This window comes from Labrus mixtus, chromosome 24 (assembly GCF_963584025.1).
Source record: "Labrus mixtus chromosome 24, fLabMix1.1, whole genome shotgun sequence".
Lineage (NCBI taxonomy): Eukaryota > Metazoa > Chordata > Actinopteri > Labriformes > Labridae > Labrus > Labrus mixtus.
In genome coordinates this window covers 2,334,525-2,360,659 of record NC_083635.1, presented here as the reverse complement: position 1 = coordinate 2,360,659, position 26,135 = coordinate 2,334,525, and the positions used below count along the sequence as shown (strand labels likewise).

The following is a 26,135-nucleotide window of genomic DNA, read 5'->3' as shown; positions in this document are numbered from 1 at the left end:
GGGACTGCAGAGTGAAACAGGAAGAGTGGCGCCTGCTTCATTTGTCTGCACGACACACGAGCAGCACCGCACCTCTTCCTGCCTCAGTGTGCAGCTCAGGGTTTTTAAACACTGTAATGCTTTCCTTCATCTTTGTCTACTTCAGACCAATAACAATGGTTCCAAAACACTCAAATATAGCCCGCTGAATATTTCAATCACTGAATGTAAAAGGTGGGGGAGAGCAGCAAAAAGCTGCAAACAAAGCTTTTCCGCCCCTCTTTTTACAAGAACTTTCTCTTGTGACGACCTGATGCTGAAAGGATTTCCACTCCAGCTTTGAAGCTCAACACCAGGGGATGGTTACCAGAACACTCTCCTATTTGCCTGTTTTACAGATCAAAAGATTGAAATCCCTAAAACTTTGCTTTAACAGAGTGTGAAACTATGAACAGGTGCTCTGCTGCACAGGAGAACATGTAGTCTTTGTGGCTGGATATGCGCCACAATGACCTGACAAATAGGAGTTGACAATTTGTGTAACTCTTAAAATAACTCACTGTTCAAAGAGGTGTCTCCCGACCTCGGCATCCACAGCACTCAGTGGATCATCCAGGAGGTAGATGTCTGCGTCCTGATACACAGCCCTGACAACACACACACGCACAGACACACACAAACACATAAATACACACAGAACAAATCAAGGGAATTTTTTCCAGCTTCTACACTTGGAGCTTTGTGATCAAATGGTCCATCAGTACAAAATGTCTTCAGATGCTTCATATCCTTTGAGTTTATCAGCATTTATCAGCAAAGTGTGAAGGAGTCCTGATAGATCATGGTATAATTACTCAGCCTAAATTGGTAAATTCACTTGTTTTGCTTCAGTCCCTTTAGTCTGTAGAATTCAAAACTTAGGATATTACACAAACATACACTGATATAACAAAGAGAACGGACTAGACCTGCTCTTTTTGTGAACTGTCTTCAAGAAACATTTGTTATGAATTGGAGCTTTACAAATAAAGACTGACTGACTGACCCCAACAAGTTTAACACCTCATGTGACATTATGTAACACTGTTATCAAAAAGAAAGAATGCTAGTCTGCGGTTAGAATTCTCTGCGGTTCACTTCAGTTATTTGCTCTCACCTTGCAAGATTGACCCGAGCTTTCTGTCCCCCGCTGAGTGTGGCTCCTCTGTCCCCGATCTGAGTCAGATCTCCTTCTGGGAGCAGCTCCATGTCCTGCACACACAGAGGGAAATATATTCTTAATTTGGACCTCAGAAACACAAAATGCATTCATTATGAAGTAGGTTCATCATAGTTTTATAAAAGACCCCCTTTCACTTCTTTCAACTGATAACATGTCAAAGCCATTTTCAGGAGGCTGCAATAAACAGTTAAAAGGCATTCAGGGACACAGTCAAGGCTGCCCGTGAACATGTCTGAACATGTCCTGCAAAACATTACACAAGAGGCTTTCCTCTGTTTTCATTACATTGAGGGTAAGTTAAGAGTATTAAAACCTCTTAACAGAAGTTTGGGCAACTTTGGAATACGTGTTAGTTTTCAGCACATAACAGGCATGTAAGGGCTTCTACACAGACCTTCATGCTGGTTTATTATCTTCCCTGCTACACTCTAATCATCAATCAATCACAAGCAGTGTTGGGCAAGTTACTTTCAAAATGTAATACATTATATATTAGTAGTTACTGTTTAAAAGTAATTAGTTATATTACAATATTACTGTCTCTGAATTGTAATGCGTTACACTACTTCTGAGTTACTTTCACCAAAATAACCACAGAAGTATGACTCGCATTCTAAAATGCTAAAATATAGTTTATTGCAGCTGATTATATATCCAGTGGAGGGTGATGTGGTATAGCATAATGACTGTGTAGGCTCCTAAGGCTACGAACAACTTAATATAATAGGCACAGTGAAGGCTCATGGCGCAATACAATAAGTAACAATGACCGTCAGAATCACAAAAGCAGACAAAGTTAAAGTCTGGTAAGTTATGATAAAGATATTGTAAATATTTAAAGTCTAGGCCTATTCATATGAAACACAATAGAGCCAGAAGCCACAATAATGTAACCTATAGCCTTATGACATGACAAGACGCACCATCTCTTTTTCTTTTTGTTTCTATTCTTTTATTCTCTTTTAATTCAAGCTCACAGCACAAAGCTGGCATGCACTGGACGGACATAATTTATGCTTCATCAAGAATCAAAAAGCGCTCTTGAAGGAGTAGGCCTCAAGGAACATGGCTCAGTCATTTCAGTCCAACTTCACAATAATGAACATGTAGGTTAAACATAGCCTACAACTGCTTATCAATAAATAATAAAATAAAATAAAACACAGGCCAATTTTCCAAAAAAATGCTAATACATAGGCTACCAAACAAAGGCTGGTAAAATTAAAATAACTTACAGCTAGAACTCTAGCTAATGACCACATTTTTCAAGAATACTAAAACTAAAATAAAAGCGCTTGGGCCTATTAGGCCAATAGGAAATACAGCTCAGTCATTTCAGTCCAACTTCACAATAATGAACATGTAGGTTAAACATAGCCTACAACTGCTTATCAATAAAACACAGGCCAATTTGCCAAAAAATGGCTAATACATAGGCTACCAAACAAAGGCTGGTAAAATTAAAATAACTTATAGCTCAAACTCTAGCTAATGACCACATTTTTCCAGAACACTAAACATAAATTAAACACATAAGAAAATTGAAAATAAAAAATGAAGGCTAAACAGGAAACCTGTTACAGCCAAATAGCCTATACAACAGAGGTAGCATACAGACAAAGAAGGCTGGTAAAATTAACAGAACTATAAAGGCACTTATGGCCTGGACCTTTCCATAGCCTACTTATGGCTCTCAGGTGGGGTGGGGTGAGGGGTTAGTGGAGGGTAGAGGGGTGGGCACCTAGCCTATTTCACTACCCACTTGACTGAAATATCTGTTGAAGCGCATCGGGAGAAGGCACTGAAAGCGTCCATCACCAAGACAGTTGCGTTTTGGGGTGAGCACAAGACTCCCGAGACTGAAAAGTCTTTCTACTGGTGCACTGGATGGTGTTGGGGCGTTAAAGCGGAGTGCAATTTCTTTAATTCTTGGAAACTGATGCAGGCTTTCCATCACAGGGGCAGAATTGAGATAAGACATTACCTCTGTTTCCACTGACATGGGCACATCAGCCGTGGCATTGGGCTGTACATCAAAGGAAAAAAGTCATCCTCGCTGATAGCAGCAGGTTGAGGGGCATCGGGCATCAGGGCTGTAGGTTCTTCTGTTGTTAGGGAGCGGCACTCCGTTGTGAGGAGGAACTTGATGTGGTCTCTTCTGGCTTCTTCTTTTACCCAGCGCAGCTTGAACTTTGGCAGGGAGACAGCAGCCAGAAGTGCATCCTTGGAATCAATTGTGGTGGCAAATCGAGTTTTGATTGCTCCCACAATAACCTCAGGCAGCCCAGTGGTCATTTGTGATAGGCCATTTTTCATTACTAAGGTTTTGGCCATCAGAACTTCTAGCGTTGGTTGAAGCGTTCCATAAAAACAAGTGTCCTCACCCTGTAGGATGTCCAGTGCGACTGTGAAAGGCTTCATAATGGCACAATATTCCTTGAGAAACTGGTATTCCCTGTCGTTCATACATTTAATCTGAAGCTGTGTGCAGAGGCTATTGATGTCAGTCAGGGGCATTTCTGTGATCCGAGCATAGGCGTTATAGAATGAGTTCCACCGTGTTACTGTGGGGACAATCAACTTTCTATCACTGACCTCTTCTAGGCACTCTGATGCGACTGTGGAGCGACTGGCCTTTGTCCACAGCGCTGAACATTTGGCTGTAGCACTACGATACACAGCTCTAGATTCTGGATTAGATACCAGCCAATTAACAACCTCATTGTTTGCAATTAGATTAAGTGTATGGGCTGCGCATATATGGTGGGGAGGCAGTACACATAGCCCATGCTGGGTATCATCATCGGCAGTAAGCACACTGTGAAGGTCTGTGAACTCCACCTCGCTATCACCCTCCACCTCCTCCTCAGACTCCACTTGCTGCTGCTGATGCTCCTTGAACGCCTTCACAAAGTTACTCCCATTGTCCGTCACACATGCAGTCACTTTATCGTTGGTCAGTCCATATTAGGGGTGCAAAGGAGTACTCGGGTACCCGAGTACTCCATAATAATCGGTTACAAAAAAAATGTAATCGATAACCGTTTTGTAGTCCACATTTTTGTAAATGTTTCTTGTTGCATTGTGGGTTCTAGGATAGGTCTAATTCAAAACAGAAAAAAGGAGCACGAGCGCAAAAATAAAATAGATGACAAACAAAGCGCTGATAAAGGCTCTGTGCTGAAACGTGTCCGTTGTTGATCCGTACGCTGCTACCCTAACAAAAATATCCCTTTAATTAACCCCCCTATGAATTCACAATGAACAAAAAGTCCCAAACAAACAAAATATGCAATATGATCTACAAAAGTTCAGTTCAAATTGTCTTTTTAGTCCACAGAAAAAGAAGGACTTTCACTTTGCGATTACCGCTTTACTCCGCTAAACCAATGACGTTTGATCATCCAGGACAGAGCAGCAGAACTAGATGTTTTCCTATATTTTGGAATTTTAGATGATTATTCTTTTAATAACTACAAAATGGAACAACCTTATAGGGAGAAATAGCTCATAGCGGACGGACGAGCGAGATTGAGTGAGTGTGTCATTACGCACAGAGGAGAAAGATGAAACAGACAGACACTTTAAATCGTTCACCTGTTCTATTGTAACTTCATTTACCAGAGTAAAGTGTGCTCTACACTGCAGACTGTAGTCTTTGTTAACAGAATGTTACAGCTTCAACGTCCGATGAGTGCGCATTGAGGTCTGCACGTCCGCTCGCCACACTCACTGCTCTAATTATAATGAAGTGTTAAAACGGTCATAACACGTCTGTGTGAATTTTTATTTGAGGTTTGCTGTCTGTTGAAGTAAGAAATGTCATATTTGAATGTTAATACAAAGGCCTCTTTCTAACAATTATTAAAATCCCGAAGATTCAAATTAATCAATAGATACAGTCGGCATCGTGTCATAGTTGGGGGCGGGGCCTCCCGTGGGGGAAAAGAATCACAGAAAAAAAAAGAACTACAAAACGAGTACTCGCTTTAACAACGGGAAGAGTAATCGATTAGAGAAAATTTTGCATTTCTGCACCCCTAGTCCATATTGAGAAAAAATGTCCTCTAGCTCTGTTGTAATTGCGTCATATGTGTGTCGACCCCTAAATCTTTTACAAGCTATCGCAGCCTTCTTTCGTGTCAAGGCATCTGCATCGATCCAGTGCACAGTCACCCCCATGAAACTTCTGTTGTTGGCACTCCATATGTCTGCTGTTGTTGATACATGCTGCTGGGCATCCAGTGTTTTCTTCAGCTCCTTTTCCATGACAGCATATGCCTTATCCAAATCTTTGGCAAATGTTTTTCTGTCTGGCAGTACATGCTGAAAAATGAAGACGATAGCTAGATGTTAAACTCATGCTGTGTTTAAATGGGTTAATTATATATGGCCATGTGGTACAGGGGTTAAAGTAAAAAAAAAAAAAAATGTATGTAAACAGCAACAGTGCAATAGCTTTCAACACAACTTTGAACAACTCCGTTTTTTACTGCTGCTCCACGTCTCCCGTTGATAAAACACATTCTACAATAATGAAACAGACATAACTTTTAGTCTATTATACTGTTGGCTATATTAGGCTACGCATTTTAATAAAAACACTGCAAAAAAAGACATAAACACCGATGCTCCTCCTCCTCTCTGCAACTGGGTTTGTTTCCCCGACATAGAGGAAATCATTGACCAACACACACGCCAAAAACAACAACAACAACAAAACACGGCTATCTACGGGCATGACAAACTATATAGCCTACAAAAAGAACTGCAGAAATCCATAACGCAGCGGCGAACAAACAAACAGATGAACAAATGAACGATTGGCACCTTGGACAGCGCCGCGGCACGTAATGCACAAACCTGCTGCAAAAGTGCTCAACCTTTACGGTGCACTTCCCACTCACAGGGTGCTTGCACCCCTTGCAGGAGACAATGGTCATGTTTTTCCTGCAGTGCGTGTTTGTCTGACACTGCCTCCTTCTCAGCTCTTGTGGATGTTGTGGCTCCACGGGCACCCACGTCACGCAGGTGTTCCTCTCTCTGTTCCTTTGCCAGCTCAAGAATGAGCATGTATCTATCTGTCTGTATATCTATCTGTCGCTCTTTGTTAAATCCCGCGCATATATATGAAGTCTATAAATAGAAACAATAACTACGCGCGAAAACAATCCAGGAATCTGATCTGTATGAGCCTCAGTCTCAGCCATACGCCTGCACGGTGCCAGAATACTTTAAGCCCTACCGGTATATACATTAGTGTTATGTCGCTGTTTAGGTTGCTGTTTGTAATAATAACACGCTAGATAGCCGCATGACCCAGTGACCTATGCTATACTGTACTGTATATGAACCACTCTCTAAGACAACGTTAGCTTACCTTATCATTGCTGGCGTTGGTGGGGATTTTGCCGACAAGCTTTTTAAAAGCCGGCGATTCCACTGTTGACAGAGGCTGCATATCCTCCACATACTCTGCCACCAGTCTCCTCACTTCTCTTGGTTCAAGTAGCACGGCAGACCGAGAGAAACTTAATTTCTGCTGCTTTGTCTGACTCTTTCCCGCACTTTCGTCCTCTGCTCTCTTTCTCTTCTCCCCGCCTGCATCTCTCTCTGTCAACTCGGTGTTAGCGTGGCACCTGTCCAGGTGTTTCTTCAAGTTGCTGGTGCTGTCTGAAAATAATGTGAGTATGTCCATGCGGAATATTTTGCAGTCGCGGTGTTACAACACATCTCAGGTTAAAATGTAACGCGCGTTACTGAGATTTGTAAAGGGTATAATATTACCGAAATTTTATTAGTAATGCGTTATATTACTGCGTTACAGCAAAAAGTAATACATTACTGTAATTGCGTTACTTTTGTAACGCGTTACTCCCAACACTGATCACAAGTAAGACAGGTTCATGTAATGTGAGCTACTTTCAGTGATATCTAACAGAAAGGGTTGTTGAGTTTAAAACACAGCCTTGATTTTAGATGTTACTTTAATGCTCCTGTTTCAAATTGTAGCACTTTGAGATTTGCTTCAAATATAAAGCGGATTATAGATAAAATGTAGTATTACTATTTTCATTATGAAAGAGCTGGGTCTTTAGCGTGCAAAGGGACGCTGCAGATCAAATGGAATTTGGTACTTTGTTCCACTGCCGGGGGGCGACACAGGAGAAGAGTTTAGTTAGCGTCTTAGGGCCCTGTGGTGAAGCTTGGATCAGAACATTGAGGACATGAGAACATTTAGGTAAGGAGGAGCGTTTTTTGTCGCCGTTGTGTAAGCGAGCTGCAGGGTTTTAAATTTGATGCAGGCAGAAACTGGAAGCCAGTGGAGGGAGTTGAACAGCGGGGTGACATGTGCTGATCTAAAAGGGATTGTTAAGTGCTCTTGTGTGCAGATTCCTAGAAAAAAAAAAAAATCATTTGCGGCAAAGGGTTGCACGATGTCAATACAGCAGATCATTCTTTCCTGCATACAACCTTAACGGTTCACTTACACAGAGCCCTGCCTACAGGTTACTCCAGAATGTGGGTTAGATAATTAAACATTTTTCTCGAGTAGTAATCTTGCTAACAAAGTCCACTTCACTTAAAGCTATTTAGCAAAATGGGTTTCTTGTTTTAAATTGAATTATTACACGTTAAGCTTGTTAGGGTTACTGAGGTGCACTGAATGAGTCAGCACTTTGCTGCTCTGACTTTAAAGCTGTCGTTATGTGACTGCACACAACATATGAATAAGTCACACATTAAAAGAGAAGCGGAGCGCGTGTCAGTGTGAATGATGATTTGTGCCACTGTCGTTTTATTTAAATGATTTAAGTTCATGCAGTCTTTTTATAACTGGACAAAAGTCACAGGATGCACGTTACTTATTTACTGGAAAGAGCTGTCAGTTACCTCTCCTCCGGTCAGGTTAGAGACTTTGACAGCCGAGTTCATGCACAGGTCACCTGAGAGAGCATATCTCAAAGATGTAGGTATGTTGTAAAACTCAGGAGGGAGGTGTATGGCTTAAAGAATGATCAAAAACAATGGGACAGTCTTTAGTACAGCCTGAACCTGGGCATCATTTTAGTCGGTCTCTGAGGAATGACAACTGCACTCACTGACCTTGTTTTAGAGCCATTTTGGTTCCTGTTTTGTGTTTGACTATGCACCAGTTACTGCTGGTTCTTTTGTCCTTTTTGTTTTTGGAAGGAGCCCTGGCTTGTACCCACTTATACTTATGCATCATTTAAAAGACTCTGAAAGCCTGGCTTTAAATCTGAAATATTAAATCACTGCTGGGGTGTGTTCATGATTGGAAGGAAGATAAGAGGGAGACCTGAGCAGGAAAACTGATGTGGGTTTCTGAACAGTGTGTGTGTGTGTGTGTGTGTGTGTGTGTGTGTGTGTGTGTGTGTGTGTGTGTGTGTGTGTGTGTGTGTGTGTGTGTGTGTGTGTGTGTGTGGGGCAGGCTGCTGTCTGGCTCAGTGACAGAGGGCAGACGTCACTGTGTTATGCAACATTTGAGTGGCTGTAATGAAATATTGTCTCCATCTACGTCATCGATAGACAATGATATTTATTTCAACTAATGAAACATTAGGGGACGCCATCAAGAAGCCTTCCATTTTTTCTTTCCAAAGGAAACACAACAGGAAAGTGTTAATCTTAATGAGGACCTGATTTAGAACTATGTGGGAACGGTTTGATAAGATTTGATTTAAAGCAGCCAGGTAATACGAGAAAATAATTTGACAACAGTCATCACATTTTGATTATTAAGATGCTGAAACATTTTTTCAACTAAACCTTGTGCACTTTCAAACAGAACGAGAGGAAAAGAGATGTAGAATCTCTCAGGTAAACAACTAAAACATTTCCCCGCTCTCTGACCTTTCTAAGTTAAGAAAGATTTGAAAATGATCGCAGAAAACGTTCATGCCAACATCTTCATTATTATTAAAAGCACTGGTCTAAATAATTAAAAGTAAAACGAAATATTCAGTGTGCAACTAAGGATCAGTATTCAGATGATAATACTCTGATGCTTTGACGGAGTCCATGACTAAACTGTTGTGTGTTCTATCCTGCAGATAGCTGCTCTCTATCAAAACGTAACAGAAGAATAATATCAAACACAGGAAGCCACCTGACAGATACAGCTTCAATAACTCTGGTTCACATGATCCACATGGGTAATGTGTTAATCTTCCTGACCTTCACATACTCCCTGCTATTGGGTTATTCCCAGCTTTCACTCCACACATAATAGAAGAGTTCACAGAGTCCAGTTAGCATGTGAACTGAAGCTATGGATTTATCCAGCCTATCCTGACTGATGAGGTCATCTTATGACCTTTTAAACACGGAACAAGTCGAGGTTTAATGTGTGCTTTGTGTACGGTCAAATAAACCGTCTCTTACCCTCTTAAGCGCGCAGGCTTTGAGCACTCGCTCGTACTTCTGCTGGTGAAGCTCTTTCCCAAACAGGATGTTACTGCGGATGGTACCAGGGAACACCCAGGGCTGCTGTGCCGCGTAGGTGAGCTGACCTCTGACCTTCAGCACACCCTTATCATCCGGCAGCTCTCCCAGGATGGAGCTCAAGAGTGACGACTGGAAGATGATGAAAGGTACAAAGAAACATGAGCAGACTGATGAGGTGGGAAACATGTAGAAAAATACCTGAACAATTAGACAACACCAGTGTGCTGAGATATATAAAGTGGATGACCCACCTTTCCCGCTCCCACTGGTCCAATTACAGCTACCAGCTGATTTGAGTTCAGAGTAAAGGAGATGTTCTGCAGAGAGGGAGCATCCAGATTCTGCAGAAGGTATAAAACACAAAACATTAGAATAGAAGAACTCCTTTCTAGAAACAGACAGACATGAGATTTTGAGGCTAATACAATACAGTTTTAAGAGGTAAAAGACTCAGCGATAACAATAATGGCTGCCAATATTCTGTCTGCAAGATATGAGAAAATATGCAACGTGTGATTATATTATTCAATACCGAGATAACGATATAAAGTGGGATTATTATACAAATATTGAAGACTGCATATTAGCTATAACTAGAGGTATTCATATTATTGAACAAATACATTCATTTGAATATATGTCTGTAGTCTCACATCGGTGATATCAGCCAATTTATGTCAGTCGAGCTCTACTCAAAATGATGCAACACTTTTCTGTACTGTACTGTTCCCAGAGCTACACAAAGCATTTCTGACAGCCTGAATATCCAGATCAGATTTTAATACAATATACTGATTAACGATCTATCACCCGCCTAATAAGTATATCATATTCTAAAGGTTGTTTTCTGTCGTCATGTGTCTCTGATCTCAACCCTTGTCATATAACCTCTAGTGTAACCTGTTTTCAGCCACGGGCTAAAAATAAACTCCTCATGGGTCACAGTTGGGAGCATGTTTGAATGTCAACTGCAGAAACAATTTCATGAAGTGTCAAGCAGTAAAGAATTGCTGGTGTCAGCAGTAACAAGAGCTCAAAAGAAACAGAAACCCTCTGGAAAATGCAGAATTTCAGGGAAAAGATTCAAAAATGCAAAAGAAGATGAAAACCAGGACATATGTGTGATTTACACTCAACTTTAAAATAAGTTTTTATGTGAGGATATTACTGTTATATTTCCTGAGATCTGCCTGAGCTTTAAACATCATCTGCTGGCAGGTAAAAGGTTGAGGAGAATTCCTTGATGGGCTTTATTGAGTGAGTTGTCTTGAGGGCAAGTCCTAGAACTGTAAACAAATGGATCACACGGTATCAGACCTTGTCCCAGTAGCAGGTCAAGTCCTTGACCAACACTGAGGCGTCCTTCTTCTCCTCCTGTGGCAGAGCTGCCCTGACGTTTGTGATCTCGTCTAGCAGCAGGAACTCCTTGACCACAGAAAAAGACGACACACAGTCAGAGCCAAGTTCTACAGGTCATATAACAGTACAATCACCACCACTACTGTCTCTATAAATATTATGTAACTTACACACAGACATAGTGAAGGTGTTTAAATCAGTCTGTTGCTGCAGCGATTGGGTAAATCATTCTATCTAATGCTGCCAACTTTGCCGATTTTTAATTACATTTCAGGCCATATCTTAATCAAGAGACAAGGGGAGGGAGGGGTCAGCATTGCAGCGCTGGATCTTTAAACTGAAGCACTTACAGAGATTAGAGAACTGCCTGGACTGTGATGTCAGCAAATAAAAACTGGAGGCAGGCAAACACTGAAGCCTTTCATCGACTCATAAACATTTCTTGCGATTGAAAAAGAAACACCTGGCAAGCCCTTGTACAGAAAGCTAACATAATATATCACATTCATCTAAGGCTCATTCAAATGGAGGAAACAAAAGTGTAGTTTATTTTATAACTTTAAAATTACAATGGGAAGCTCAAGTCAGAGGAGAGCTGCACCAGAGATCCACGGAGATGTTAAACCTCAGGACAAACATGATGGTGTGACTATTCAAGTGTCCAGTGATGTTTGTTAAACTTAAAGATGACAAGCTTATGAAAAGCTCTCTTCAGCAGTAGAGTGCCCTTGTGTAAGCTGCACGGAGGAGCAATTATTCACTAAGAAAATAACTAGGAAGTTTCTCTGAAGTTGAGCCAGGCCAGTCTCAAGTTGTTTAAAGCACGAGGTCTGCTGCTGTGTAATTTTTCACTCTGCAGATAAAGAGCAACAGCTTTCCACACTGATACCACTGCAAAGCATGTTCTTCTAAAAACATCATTACACAAAACATGCAACACATGAATGTTTTAAAGGTATAGATTCAATACTAACCACAAGTGTAGTTCTGTAAAGTATTATAGCAGCATACCTGAATCCTGCGGATGCTGACACGGCACTCAAACAGCTTCTCGATGGCGCTGGGGAAGAAGAGTGTGACGGTGAGGCGTACAGCGGTGTACAGAGACACGGTCACAAACACGCGGCTGGCCGTGATGGTGTTTCCCAGGAGGACGTAGAGGGTGAAGGTGACGAAGACAATGATCTTGCTGGCGCAGAAGAAGGAGGCCATGTTGAGACCTCGCAGGTAGGAGCTCTTCATGATCTTGGAGATTTCCTTCCTGAGAGGACAGAGGGCGTTCACACGCACAAAAAGTCACGTTTAGGCAGCATCACACATGGATAGTTGTTATATGTATGCATGTTATTTGTTAAGTTTCCTCACTATGTGGAAGCGGGGAATATAAAAAAAGCCCTTCATGAATGGACTCAGACTTTGCTTTAATCTTTGAATCAAACCTTGATTCTGATCTTATCAGCGATCTGGATCAAGAGTTCAAGAGCTGACAGTGGATAGACGTAAAGGGTATGGGACCATTGACAGAAACTATTTTAATACCTGCTTTCTAATTTTGGTGTTAATATGTGGGACTTGATGGTAGATCTGTAAAGCTTACTAGCTACTTAGATGGATTAAGTTTTCCCTAATTCTGCTTGAAAGCAGATCAGTTGACGATGTCACTTTGACATTATGATGAATAATCCTCCAAATTTACAGATTCTACCTGAGAAACAATTCACCATCCCTCAAACAAAACATGAGTTGTGACTGCCCCAGTTTGCTCAAAAACCTAACATACAACGGTTGTAGCTTTCATTCTATTTCAATTCAGCGCACAGTCAGTTTGAAGCACACCTTCAAGTGGGTGTCTTCTTTTCAACCATTCATTTCTTTGTTTTGAAATCAGACAATCACGTAAACAGGTAGAACTTGTACATTTGCAGTCGGCTGGTTTCTCGTCATCAAACTTCCATAATCCTTATTTCGCAAGACAAACTTTTGAGCAGAGGTAGGTACGCCCGGCTCAATGAAGCACAGACACTACTAAGTAACACAAGCAATGCTACGAGACATATTTAACAGATTTGAGTTGCATTCACTTAGATCCATGTATAGCCTTCCTTGAAACAGAAAACTGCTGAGCATGAGAGTCCTTTCATGTGGATTTTTTTTACCTTCTGACCTCAGTAACCAGAGCAGAGAAGGGTTTCTCCCAGGCGTACATCTTGATGATCCTAATGCCCGACACCACCTCGTTCATCGTGCGGATTCTATTGTCGGTCAGGGCAGCTGTCTTACTCCTGTTAAGATAAAAATAGAAAATAATTAAGTTTGCTGTAAACATTTTGATCTTAACTTTGAAGAAACTTCCAAGTTAGCATGCGATTCAAAGTGTGCAATTTCTACACTAATTAATAATTTTGAGCCAATTTAAACCAGGTTTGACAAATAGAACTACAGTACAGTGGCAGGCGGTTTCTTTTTTAAGGCGGTTTGTTAGAGAAATAGCAACACAAACAAAGGATTTTCCAGCATAGACTGTATAAAACATGGACTTAATCTCTGTGATGTCACCGATTGGTTTCTGAAGAGGAGTTAGGAAGCCCGCTGATAGCTGTAAATTATGTCTCAATCGATCTTGAAACTGGCAAAAAGACAGAGCTGAGACCCTGGACAACAGCTACAATGTGCCCACCTGTCAGTCCAATTAGACACACCCCTAATTATGCTAATGTAAGTACAGCGCTTAGCCTGAATAAATTGAAAACTGATTGATATTTTTATTTTTTTTATCGAACGTACATTTTGTACAAATAATAAAATTAACAATGGAGAACAAAACTGTTATGAACCCGACTTTAAATGTTCATTACTGCTGTAAAAATTGGCATTTTAGCGAGGGACCTTGTGGGGAGCATTTGCAACACTCAAGGAACTGCAGTTTTCTGGATTTCTACATAATTCATTAAACTAAAACGCAAGAAATCAAAGTAAACAGTCAAAAGAAGATTAAACTTATTTTTTGAGCAATTCAACCTTTTTTTGCTTAAATGTACTGCACATATTTTGCGGAGATGTTTCACTAAAAGCTTGTGAACACACCTAAGGCTAAAGAACAAGAAGAGAGATGGGGCCATTGGAGGAGCACGAGAACACAGCGTCTCTGCCAAAAACCCCACAGCCCTGTTTCTCTGGGACGTGTAGCCTCAGTTTTTCAGTATGATATCCTACATCGATGAATAAAGAACCCTCTGTGGTTAGTCTGCATTGACACATTCACATTTCACACATCACAGGCGGCATGGGGATCTGCTTGATAACTCCCCCCCCCCAGCTCTGACCTCCCTCCCTTGCTCACTAGCCTTGTGATACCCAAGAGGGCATGAGAACCAGGTCATAAAGAGCGGCACGCACGGCTCTTCTCAGTAATCTCGTCTTCTTCTCTAAACATCAAAATCCAGTCCGATCCAGATTCTTATAATCATGTCTCGAGACACTCAGTCATCCCAAAGTTTTTGCTCTTTATGAAAATAACTCTCACCTACAGTTGAAACAAGCCAAGACAAATGATTCATCGAATTCCAAATACATTTCAAGTCATTTTTAACATGCATGTAGTAATCACTGGAGAATGTGAATCCATTTGAACTAAGAGTTTTAATATCTCCTGTGCTAAAGTGTTTCAGACCCATTTGGAGTAATGGTGTTAAGGTAAAATGTGTTCCATGCTCTTATCTTTATATTGGTGATCTGTCCAAGCAGTTGAAAGCCAGTTATACTGGGTGCATGGTTAGTATCAATCTAGTGAACCACCTTATGTATGCAGGTGATCTAGTCATTCTCGGCCCATGTAGTGCAACTGCTGACATTAACACAGCTTACAATATTCTGTGTCATACATCTTGGAATAGGACATTTCATTGAAACCAAAAGTCTGATGATGATATTTAATGGCAAAGCTTCAAGATGTATTAACAAGAAAACATCCTTTGATGCAGTTTTAGTTTGTGTACAGGTGGATAAGCTATTAAGTCTCTGTAACTCACAATGATGCATGGAGAATATTAATAAAGGGACATAGTGCAGTGCTCTAGAGATGTTTGTGAATGCATGAGTGAATACTCTCAAAGCTTTCCTGGGAAATCTTGTATAGGTAAATTTGCAGGATTAATGCCTCTGCAAATGAAATCATCTTGGCTCCGTCAAGCATCAAGTGCATTGCTGTCTGTTATCGGTCCAACCTCTGGAGACTTTGGCACAAGTGCCTCATTTTAGATATTTGAAGTCTGAATTTGTATGAGCAGAAAGAAATAGCCAGAATAAAAGAAAACAACAGCTAGGTATCTTCTTCTTTACCCTCTTTGACAAACAAAAACCTGCACATCACAGCAAACAAACACCTGGTAAGAAGAGGGACTCTACTTACCAGGGGCTATACAAATAAAGATTGATTGATTTGACTGACCGTGTGGCAGACAAAATGACAATTCTATGAGAAAGAAGTGAAGTAGAAGTTTGTTTTAACTTTGGCGCCACACAATCCCTGATCCTTACTTGGCAGCTTTGACAATTCTTTTCCAAAAGCTCAATTCCCTCTAATGACCCACAGGCTCTCCTTAGAATTTGTACTCTAACGTTTTTCATAAAGCCTGATCTTAAGGTAAGAAACTGCCACTGTGGTGCAGACAGAAAGAAAAAGAGCAGGCTATATGTGGACAACTTTGTTTTCTAATCAGTGTGTATCATCAGAGATAAACCACAAAAGAAGTTTATTTCTGTAAACTGCACATGTGGTGTTCTGTATTGGAAAGCTTGACAGGCCTAGCAACAGTAACTAAGGTGTGCAGAGCTTGAGGGGTCATTGCAAAGCTTTCAGCTGGACTACAATAACTGGATAACAATCTAGTGACTGTGTGTGAGTGTGTGATACCTGAATGTAGAAAAGAGCCTTCCAAAAAGGGTTTGCACGGGCATCAGGAACATGAGAACAACCATGCCCACCAAACACGAAGCGCCAATCTCCACCCACAGAAGCCCGACTACGGCCGCTGCCTGCAGAGGCCCCACCCACAGGAAGTGCAAGAAGATAGTCACCTGTTGGAGAGAGATAGAGTACCATGAATGAGCCGTAACAGAAACAGTGTTGTCACAGTTTGTCCAATAATCTTCTAACAGTCAGTAATGAGTAGTTTTTACAGGAAAGGTAAATTCACTCCACATGCTTTGATCCAAACCAGCAGGAGAACATGACATCAGTGTTTCCCCTACCATTATATTGGGGGGGCGCCCCCCCCCCCCAATATAATGGTATAATAAGAAAAGGACAGCTGTCATTAAAAGTAACACATGAACACCAAGATTCCTTCAAGTGTTTGTGTCGTCTTGGCGGCATGTCGGCTTGTCCCCACCCCCCCAACGCTGTAAACCTAGGGGAAACACTGGACTAATTAACGGCCCACTACCAAGAAACTCAAATACCCCGAAAAATAACTTTTCACAGCAGGCTTTGACCCGTTGATTAAAACGAAAACCAACTCTCAGCGGAGACTGACTGGCTTTGGTGCAACAAAGGCTCAGATCATAAATCATGCCTGAACTTCACACCAGGAGACACTTCCCACCTTAGCAAATCCAGACGGGGAAACACAGACACGAGACACTGTAACCACCGTAACCACCAATATTGTATAAAAATATGTCACACCCATCAAAGCAATTTGTCTCCCAGCTATAATTAAGTCAGGAACCTGAATGCCTCATAAGCAGTGACCTGAAATATTAGGTTAAAGATCCTCTGGATTACATAATCAGACAACACATCCTTTTTATGAAAGCAAATAACACACTGAAAACACTTTCTTGTGATAAATAAAAGATAAAAACCTTTTTTTTTTGTTTTAAAGATTTATTTAATTGTTTTTGCCTTTATTTAGATAAGGAAGTGATAGATTATGAAATCGAGAGTGAGAGTTGTGAAACATGCAGGACAGGAGCTGCAGGTCAGAATTGAAACCCGGCCACCCGCTTGGAGAACTACAATCTTCCAGCTCCGTACAAGTGAATGTGACATCAGCGCCGCGTAACGTGATTTTTTTGGAGAAAACAATACACGTGCCTAGAATTAGAGTTTTTGCAGTGCATGATCCAGTTACCAGTGGCTGCAGATTCTCAGTCATCCAGGTGTTGAGGATTGACGACAGCAGCTTAAAGTACGCTTAATGATCCAAAACAAACAACTACTTCGCTATTAGAGCTATAAGAGCAAGGAACACTGCCGACTGAGGTCGCTGAAGTGTTTTCTAAACACTTTTATAGAGAAAAATATGAAATATGTTGCTCCTTCAACATCTCCCACTAACCATCAAGAGATTTAATAACTCTATTTTTGTTCCCCAAAATACACACATGCACAAACAGGACCTGTAGACATCCATTACTGGAGAGATGTCAGAGTGGGGCTGCTACACACTGCTCCACAGTGAGCACACCGGAGCTGTTGGGGGTTTGGTGGCTTGCTCAAGGGCACCTCTGCAGTATTCAGGAATTGACCAGGTACCTCTCCAGCTACCAGACCAACTTCCATATTTTGTCAGCACTGGGACTTGAGCGGGTGACCCTCCCAACTCAAGTCCCTACAGACTGAGCTAATGCCTCAAGGGGAAAAAGTGTATCTTCTTAAACATTTATAAACGGGGGCGCCGGTAGCCTAGGAGTTAGTGCATGCGCCCCATGTCAGAGGCTATAGTCCTCTAGGCAGGGGGCCCAGGTTCAAACCAACCTGTGGCTCCTTTACTGTAGGTCATTCCCCACTCTATCTCTTTCTACCTCCAATATTTATGACTCTATCCACTGTCCTATCTCTAAATAAAGGCCTAAAACGCCCAAAAATAAACCTTTTAAAAAAAGTTTATAAAGCCATCTCTACTAGAAGAACCAAACAAGCAAAGGTTTTTCTAGTTTCTCAAAACAAACATGAAAAAATGTAAGCATTGTTTTTGACGCAGGATGTAAGACTCACTCCACAGGAGATCATGTGCTTTGAGGGAGCCTGTTCTTGTAAAAGTCTTAAACTTCACCTACATCATCAAACTTGTTGACGTCATTGGAGAGAAGGTTGACAATCTGGCCTGTGGTGGTCTTTCCCATCGCTGAACTGCTGAGACACAGAGCCTGGAAAAACACAGGAATCATCATAAGTGAGGGTTCAGTAATAAAAAAACTCTGATTGATGTCAAAAACATACCACGTTATTTATTTTTTGATTTCTATAATAACTGAAGGAGACTTGGATGGAGGTGAGGATACAAGAGGTGAAAAATTGCAATACGAGCCAGTGCGGGCTGTTTTGTGTTGAACAAACCCGTTGGAGAGTAATCATTTCATCCTACTTTTGTGTTCAATCTTTTCAAACACAGCTCTTAAAGGATTACATGACGGACCCTGACAAACTCTGCCAATGACAAGAATTACTGAATTACTTCCACACAATCAAGCGGTATTTGTTTGCCTTTAAGACAAACAATTAATCCAGTCCCCTTACTGACCTTCTTGTAGATCATGTGACACATGGCCACTCTGATCTTCATGCCTGTTCTCTGGACGTGGTAGAAGTAGAGGTGGTGCAGCAACGCCAGGCCAATGGTGCAGACAGACATGGCGGTGGCGTAGAAGAAAGCGTCATTTAGAGCCTTTGTGTTGTTTGGGTCGTAACTCTCAAAGTATTCGACCATCTTCCCCAAGATGACCGGCTGGATGACTTTAATCACCTCCTGTCATGCAGAGATGGAGAAGGATGAACATCATGATGTGCTAATTACAGTGACGGAGGAAAATTCTATTCACAAGGGTCTGAAATTAACAAGCCATGGCATGCTCTGGTACAAACGGTGTAGTGCTCCACCTGGATAGCTGAAATAAAGTAAATTTGAATATTGACAACAGTTGTTCTGTGCAGACAAACTGATAAATTGACTGCTGGAACCTGAAGACATGATTTAATGATAGTAACTGATCTTTCTTGTTTCAATAAAAAGATGTAAAATGACTTCAAAGGGAGGGAAGGGCACTGATTTATCTCTGTAGTTAAAGCTTAAGCCCTTTATATAAAGTGTATCATATTGCCTTGTATCATACAGTATCATATCTAGATCTCAAGTTGATATCAGATTGGTAATTAGCATCAGCTGTTTAACACACTTACCTCGACGAGGGTAAAGAATCCCAGCACTGCATATGGCTTCCAGTAGCACTTGATGATGGCTTTGGAAAGACTGGGTGTCCGTATCTCTTTTGTCGACTTCTGCATCTCATTATCCCAGTGTCTGTAACAAAGACATGCCATGTTTTTTTTATGTACTTGTTTGAGCTTGCTACATGTTTTTTTTTTTTTTGCTAGTATCTTTATTTAAACTGATAATCATCTACAAAATGATTTTTTTCTCCAATGATCTACGCAAATTCCTCTCGTCTGTTCCTAAAATGCAAATGTCATATACGTAACCAACCACCGTATGGCCTAAGGTCAAATATTCCAGTTTTGCTTTTTGTACATTAATGCTGAGATCATTCTGTAATGTTTCTTCATGACCAAACCATCCCATGGAAAGACCAGACTTACAGATATCAGACCCAACATTATATACTCACAGTAATTTCCAACTTCCCTATCCTCTTTGTGACACCAATTGTGTGGAAATCCTTGGGGAGGACCCAACACATTTTTCATTTTCAAGCGGCTGAATCATTTCTTAGAAAAGCTGGAGACTCGTTTTTAGCAAACTTCACACTATAGCAGGAGCAAATGGTGACTTTGTTGGGAACTACTTTAATAGCGCATTAAGCTTTTTTGTCAGCAGCCTGTTGAGTATGCGTGATTAGGGCAAATATTTAAGGCTTGTGTTTATGACAGAACTTGTCTGTCTGCATTGTGGCTGACTGATGTGTTTTGTGAAATTTGCACGGAGTGAAAAGATAGTTCCTGCTTTAGACACACATTATAGACATAGGTTACAGTGACTATTTCTTATGATTTAACGGTTATTTAGACGTGACTGAAGGCCCGTCTTAAAATGAAAGATGTCTTATCTGTATATCAAGTCATAAACGTGGAGAGAGTCACCAGACTTTGAGCAGTAGAAAACTCTTGACCGCTCATAAAAGTTGGATTTCACTGTGATGCCACAAGCGCTCAATGGATAGATCTTTATCACTTCATGGCTGTTGCTGCCTCCTCCTTCTGCAATTCTGTGCTTGCACTTTGAAATAAAGCGCGTAACACAAACCAGCAGATAATGACTCATGCTTTAAAGACAGGATTTTATGCTCCTTCGGCCATCGATATTTAGATTTCACTGTTAAACAGCAGTTACATTACTATTGAAACGAAGAGCCCTGAGCATGTAACAAGCCAGTAATCTGAAGCTGCGGAGTCTCCATTTTTACACTATGTAACAGGCCGAAAAACAGGTTTCCCACTAATCTAGAGGAGTCATTGAATGCATCTTTTGTAATCTCTGAGTTTGTTTGTGTTTATGTCTGGAAGAGGGTTAGAGCGTTCCTGGGAGCTTTTGCTAGACATAAACATGTGTTGTAAAAAAACATTGTTTTAACAGACACAGATATATTTCTATAATTACTCAGTAACCTGACTGTCCGTGTCTCAGTGATTCATCATGGTTAGAGTTAAGCCTCCTGATAATGTTGGACATATTTCACTGGACACTTTACAGGGGTGGTTACTTTAACGCCTACAATGAGACTACATTTTTTCTTTTTTAAATTAACATGTTTCACCAGAAAACTAAATATTAACTGTCATATTTTTGGGCGTAATGATTGATCTTGGAGTCATGAGGGGTCAAGACTGGGGTCGCCAGATCAATCATGAGAGGTCAAGAGATAATTAAGAAGCTATTAGAGCTGGGGGAAAAAACACAACAGATTTCTGCTGCACAAAATGAAGTGTCCTGTTGTTTGCTTGTTTATTTTCTAAATCATTTATTTATCTTATCTCTTCAGGAAACAGAAAAACACTTTTGAAAGTGATGCAAGCTTATATCAAGCTTGTCTCAATGTTTGATACCACATATTTTAAAGCGCTACAATCCTCTTTAAACTTTAAAGGTCGATGGTATCCAATATTTTTAACCCAGTGTGAGAGAGCACTGTCTTAATTGTTCAAATACAATGTTTAGTTGTGTAATTTAGACAGTGTGCATGAGTTTGCATGAGTTTGCTTTTTTTTAAAAACTAAACGACAAAAAACAAGAAATGAACCTGTTGAACCACATAGGGTGCCTAGGAGTTCTATGTTTGTTGCCATGGTATCAAAACAGATATCAATCAATCATTATTTGTATAGTACCAATTCATAACAAGTGTCATATTGGGACGCTTCACCATAGATCATATGGAGGATTTCTCCTTTATATCTATATTGTCTGATTTTTAACGGTATCGTATCAAAGTTTCAAAATAATGTACAATAACAACCCAAACCAAAACGATTGGGGAACAAATGGGTTATATAATATAATATGTTGTTTTTATTTTTGTTGCAGTCAAAATATCTTCCTGTCTATTTGTTTGTCTCTCTCTGTCTCTCTCCCCCATTTCTCAGCTGGTCTGGCAGATGGCTTTACACCATTGAGTTTGGTTCTGCTCAAGGTTTCTACCTGATAAAGTTAGGTAGCGCTGTGTGTGCGTGCATGTCTGACTGTATGTGGAGCTCCCGCTGTGCTGTGCTTCCACAATGCCGAAATGCAATGTGAATTCCCAGACTCAAACACCAAATATTACGCCGTCCCAGAATGGTGATATGAATGTACAAAGACATGATGACATCTGAGCTTAGTTACAGCACTTCTGTGAAATAAGCAGTCTAAAAAGGGTCGTTTATTACACCCTGTCTAGATTATTAGCTCGAGCAATGCTGCACAGAAATTAATCTTTGAGCATGTCTCTTGATTCATTGCCTCACACGTGCAGAGTAGTGAAGCCTAAGCAACAACAAACACTGGTTGGAAGAGGACAGCTTGGTCGTAAACTTGGATTACTACAATCTTGGATAAAAACATGGAAGATAATAAAGCTCTGCACACGTTTTATGAGGAGTGAAGTACACACATCGTGTGTGTTAGACCTAAAGGATGCATGTAGCTCAATTTAAAAAATCTGGAGAGGGCGTGACAATATGTTTACATCAGGGATTATGACTTTTTCATGTTATTGAGAACAAAACTACAAACACATAAGGACAATCTCTGCTTGTAGTTATAGTTTTCAGCCTCACAAGGACAATCTAAAAGTGCTTTTTATCTTCACAAGTCTTTCCCAGTACAAATGTTGGAAAAGCCAAGTCTTGCACCACTTAAGAATTAAAACTGTCTTGTGTTTTTATTACTCAAAACTGAATTTTTTTTCAAACGAAGAGAAATCCTTCTTTTACTGTACCTGTAGTATTCATACTGTATCTATATGGTAGTTCCCATGCTACGAGATGATTTGTAAGCCCTCTACCTGTGAAGAGCCTGCCCCAGGTTCTGCGAGCGGTCCTCCGTGAGCACTTCAAACACGTCAGATTCCTCTAGTCTGCGTTTGTATCCAGTCCTGAACAAAGGGTTGAGCCACCTGAGAGAGACATAATCAGAGGAGTGAGGAGGAGATGATCATCACTTCTACTTCCAGTTGTTACAGCAGAGATGAGACCCATAACTTACAATTGCAGCCATGAAAAGTTGTGAGAGGCACTAATGTGAGCAAAAGGTCACACATGTAATTCAAGAGCACACAGTATGTTTTTGTGAGCTTGATATAGATCTGTCACACGTGTCCAACACAAGGAGATGATTCAACAGGAAATGTCATTACATAAACACGCCGGGAAGGAGTCCAGTCAGTTGACGTTTCTTCTTTTTTCTTTTTTTATCTGTTATTACAATGTCATGTACATTTTCCACGCATATAACAACTACTATAAACTACCCGTGAAAACATGGCTATTCGTAGTAACACTTTCTCTAACACTTCTTGCTCGTTTCCTTTCAGTTTACACGTTCAAAGGTTCATGTCACCGGAGTGTTTAAATGTAAAAATAGCGTTTGAAAAATGAACGAACATACTGTCCACTTGTTCAAATAACCCGCGAACAGCAGCACACTTGGCTTTTCTGAGGGATCTACCATCCGGGAAGTTTTGTTTCACTTACCAGAAAAATAGCTTGGACAAAAAGCTCGCCGTCGCTGCCGGGTTGGTCCTGGCAGTCTCTCTGACTTCCTCCATGGTAGCCTCTCAACTTTGTCCCCCTTCCGAAAACTGCTCCTCCGGGCTATGTTTCCTCAGGCTTCACACACATGTTACATGGAGGTCGTATGGTCGGAACCCCCAAGGTGTGTTACGTCTTCCGTGAAGCGCAAGAGCTAGCAGCATTGTAAGACATCAAAGAAAGCACCTTGAACGGCCCCGCCCTCGGTGACGCCTGACTGGCTGACAGTGATATTCTCCCAACGCTATTGGCTCTGTACTGTGCTCTGCGTTCACGCGATTGGCTTAGGATTTTGACAACGCAGGCAACTTCACATAAAGTAATTGTAGTCTTATACACTTTGATTTATTTGGGGAAAAGTCTTGAGGAAGGCGTAGGCTGGATTTCCTGTCAGAATGGGGATTACATTTACAGTCATAATTTACAATATCCTCTGAAGATAAAGAAACAATAATAAATGATAAATTACATTTAATAAATAGGATATTGTACGTTAATTACGTTTTTCTAGAGGTTTATTACTGGGATATCTATAAAATATATAAAAAAAATACTGTCCAACAGAAATGGGAGAATATGTATTTATAAAATTAGAAAAGCAGCAAAAGCACAAAGAATCAGAATGACACTTGTAAATCTATAGAATACATTTTTGAAACACAATTTACAGCCCAAATGTTCAAATTTGTTGTTCACTTATTGCAACTTTCTTACACTTTTACTTTTGAAAATGATGCATGTATAAAGCAAACTAGCCAACAAATGTTATTATCTTAATAAACTTATTTTGTTTGTCTTTTTTATATTTTCTATGTTTTTTGGGATTATTTGATAGTAGAAATTACTGGATTTATTTTTTAAATCATGTTTTTTTTTTTAATGCACAAAAACCAGACACATTTCAAAGAATTCACTGTATTGGCAGAAATAAAAACCTCAAATTCTGAAGCACACTTCCTGTTGTGTGAGGAGTGCAGTGAACTAGTCAGAGTTACTCAGCAAAATTTCCAATGACCCTTAACTGTCTGTCAGTGTCTGTATTTTAGACACACAAACACAAAAACCCACACGCGCACACATACACACAGTATGTTGTACAGTCATGTGGCCAGACTGACTTTATCTCGTCCCAGTACAATGTGTTACTCTTGATAAGAGGAAATGTAGAGAGTGCATCCTCATATGTGTGACATGACTTTGGCAATTAAGCCATTAGTCAGTATTTTATCACGTCTTCTTCATAGCAAAGGAGCATCATAAAACTTTCCATATGAGCTGATTTTTGATAGTTTTCTCTCTCAACATCTTCCTGATCCCTTCAACAAACAAAGGGAGACACGTGATGCTCTCTCTCACACACACACACACACACACACACACACAGGATTTCCTATAAATAAAGAGCAGTCTGTAGATAACAGACGCTCCCTGACACACTGCAGGTGTTTCCTGCACTGAAATAAAAGACCTGGGAGAAAATAAAGAGACCTAAAACACCTCCATTCTCTCCTCCCTGTGCTATATTCCCATCACTCTACTTCTGTTTCATTGTTCAAGTAACCTTAACGAAATCCAGTCTCGTGTAGCTAAGGTAAACTCTTAACCAACACTGATGATATATAAAGCTAATAGACTGGAGCGTCACTGGCCCTAACACCTCACGCTTTATTTTCCTGTTGTTTAGCTACACCGACTGGGAAAACAGCCAAAGGACAAAAGCCAGCAGGTGATTATTAAAGCATCTGAACTTGTCCCAATAACATTTATTTGCACAGGAACAACAATCCTTTCCCGTGCTACCCCAGCTGAGTGATAGCCTCCCAACCCACCCACCCCACCCTCCCATTTTACCAGTTTGTTTTTTATCCCTTCAATTTAAGCTAGAAATCCTCACTTCAACTCTTGAAATTAAAGTTCACAAAATGCAGGTTGTTCCATTATTATGGTTCAGATTAAATGAAGAGTTGTAAGTCGCACTGTGTGGCAACAGACAGCTCAGCTGAAATGTGTTCATCAGTAATACCTGTGGTTGGGACAAAACAGTGCAAACATATTCAAAGCTAAAACATGACAGAGTCGATTGTATTTTCATGTAAAAACATTAAATAAAGAAATACAAGTCAAAGAGGTCAAAAGGTCATAGACTTATTACACAGTAAACCTCCCCCACAAAGTCTATTTGCATAGCTTTCATCGCAACTCATGAAGCAATTTAAGTGCAGGCTAGTAAGTACACAAGGAGAAATGTTGAGAGAGATGTACCTAATTAGTGACTAGCTTTAAATGAGGATGACAGATTAACAGACAACAAGCAGGTGTAACAGTTACCATGTTAGTTTATCATTTTAGCATGCCAACATAGAAACTTTTATCAGAAACCACAACCAAGGCTGATCAAAGTTTTATTTACTTTGTAGATACTTGTTCACGACTAAAGTCTAAAACATTTTTTACCCAACCTTGGTGCCAGTCCACAAATCTGTCGATCACCACAGCTACAAATAAGGGCGCACCTTAGGTCTTGCCAAAGGACACATATTATCGACTGGACAAACACAGCAAGCTTTTAGACTTCTCATAGGTTGTCTCGCTAAGTTGTTTCAAAACTGTTCTATACATCTGAATGTTTTAAGACAGCACATTTGTTTTTTTTAATTATCATTCAGTTATATCAGGGGATGTAATATTGTAATAATTGCATTTAAAACGTTATCATTGTTTTCACATTTTCTTTGAATTCTAATAGAGGCTGCGGTGCCAGATAGCCTTGCTGTCGCGCACCCCACGTACAAAGGCTGTGTTCCTGTGTAACTACTTATAGTTAGTAGGAAAGTCTGATAGAGGCATATTTATGTTACATGT

General features: G+C 40.5%; 1 protein-coding gene across 1 annotated transcript in view; it reads right to left on the bottom strand.

Annotated features, from left to right (window-relative positions):
- LOC132959299 (ATP-binding cassette sub-family C member 4-like) overlaps positions 1 to 23,456 on the bottom strand; it is a 31,671-nt gene extending 8,215 nt beyond the window's left edge. The window contains exons 1-13 of the mRNA XM_061032203.1: positions 23,217 to 23,456; positions 22,529 to 22,639; positions 19,212 to 19,332; positions 18,556 to 18,780; positions 18,092 to 18,181; positions 15,942 to 16,105; positions 13,186 to 13,311; positions 12,041 to 12,290; positions 10,988 to 11,095; positions 9,922 to 10,011; positions 9,608 to 9,799; positions 1,136 to 1,230; positions 540 to 626 (exon numbers count right to left, since the gene is read on the bottom strand). Of these exons, the coding sequence (XP_060888186.1) occupies positions 540 to 626; positions 1,136 to 1,230; positions 9,608 to 9,799; positions 9,922 to 10,011; positions 10,988 to 11,095; positions 12,041 to 12,290; positions 13,186 to 13,311; positions 15,942 to 16,105; positions 18,092 to 18,181; positions 18,556 to 18,780; positions 19,212 to 19,332; positions 22,529 to 22,639; positions 23,217 to 23,290 (1,733 nt within the window). The 5' untranslated portion in view covers positions 23,291 to 23,456. The remainder of the gene's footprint in view (positions 1 to 539; positions 627 to 1,135; positions 1,231 to 9,607; positions 9,800 to 9,921; positions 10,012 to 10,987; positions 11,096 to 12,040; positions 12,291 to 13,185; positions 13,312 to 15,941; positions 16,106 to 18,091; positions 18,182 to 18,555; positions 18,781 to 19,211; positions 19,333 to 22,528; positions 22,640 to 23,216) is intronic.
- Between the last annotated feature and the right edge of the window lie 2,679 nt (positions 23,457 to 26,135).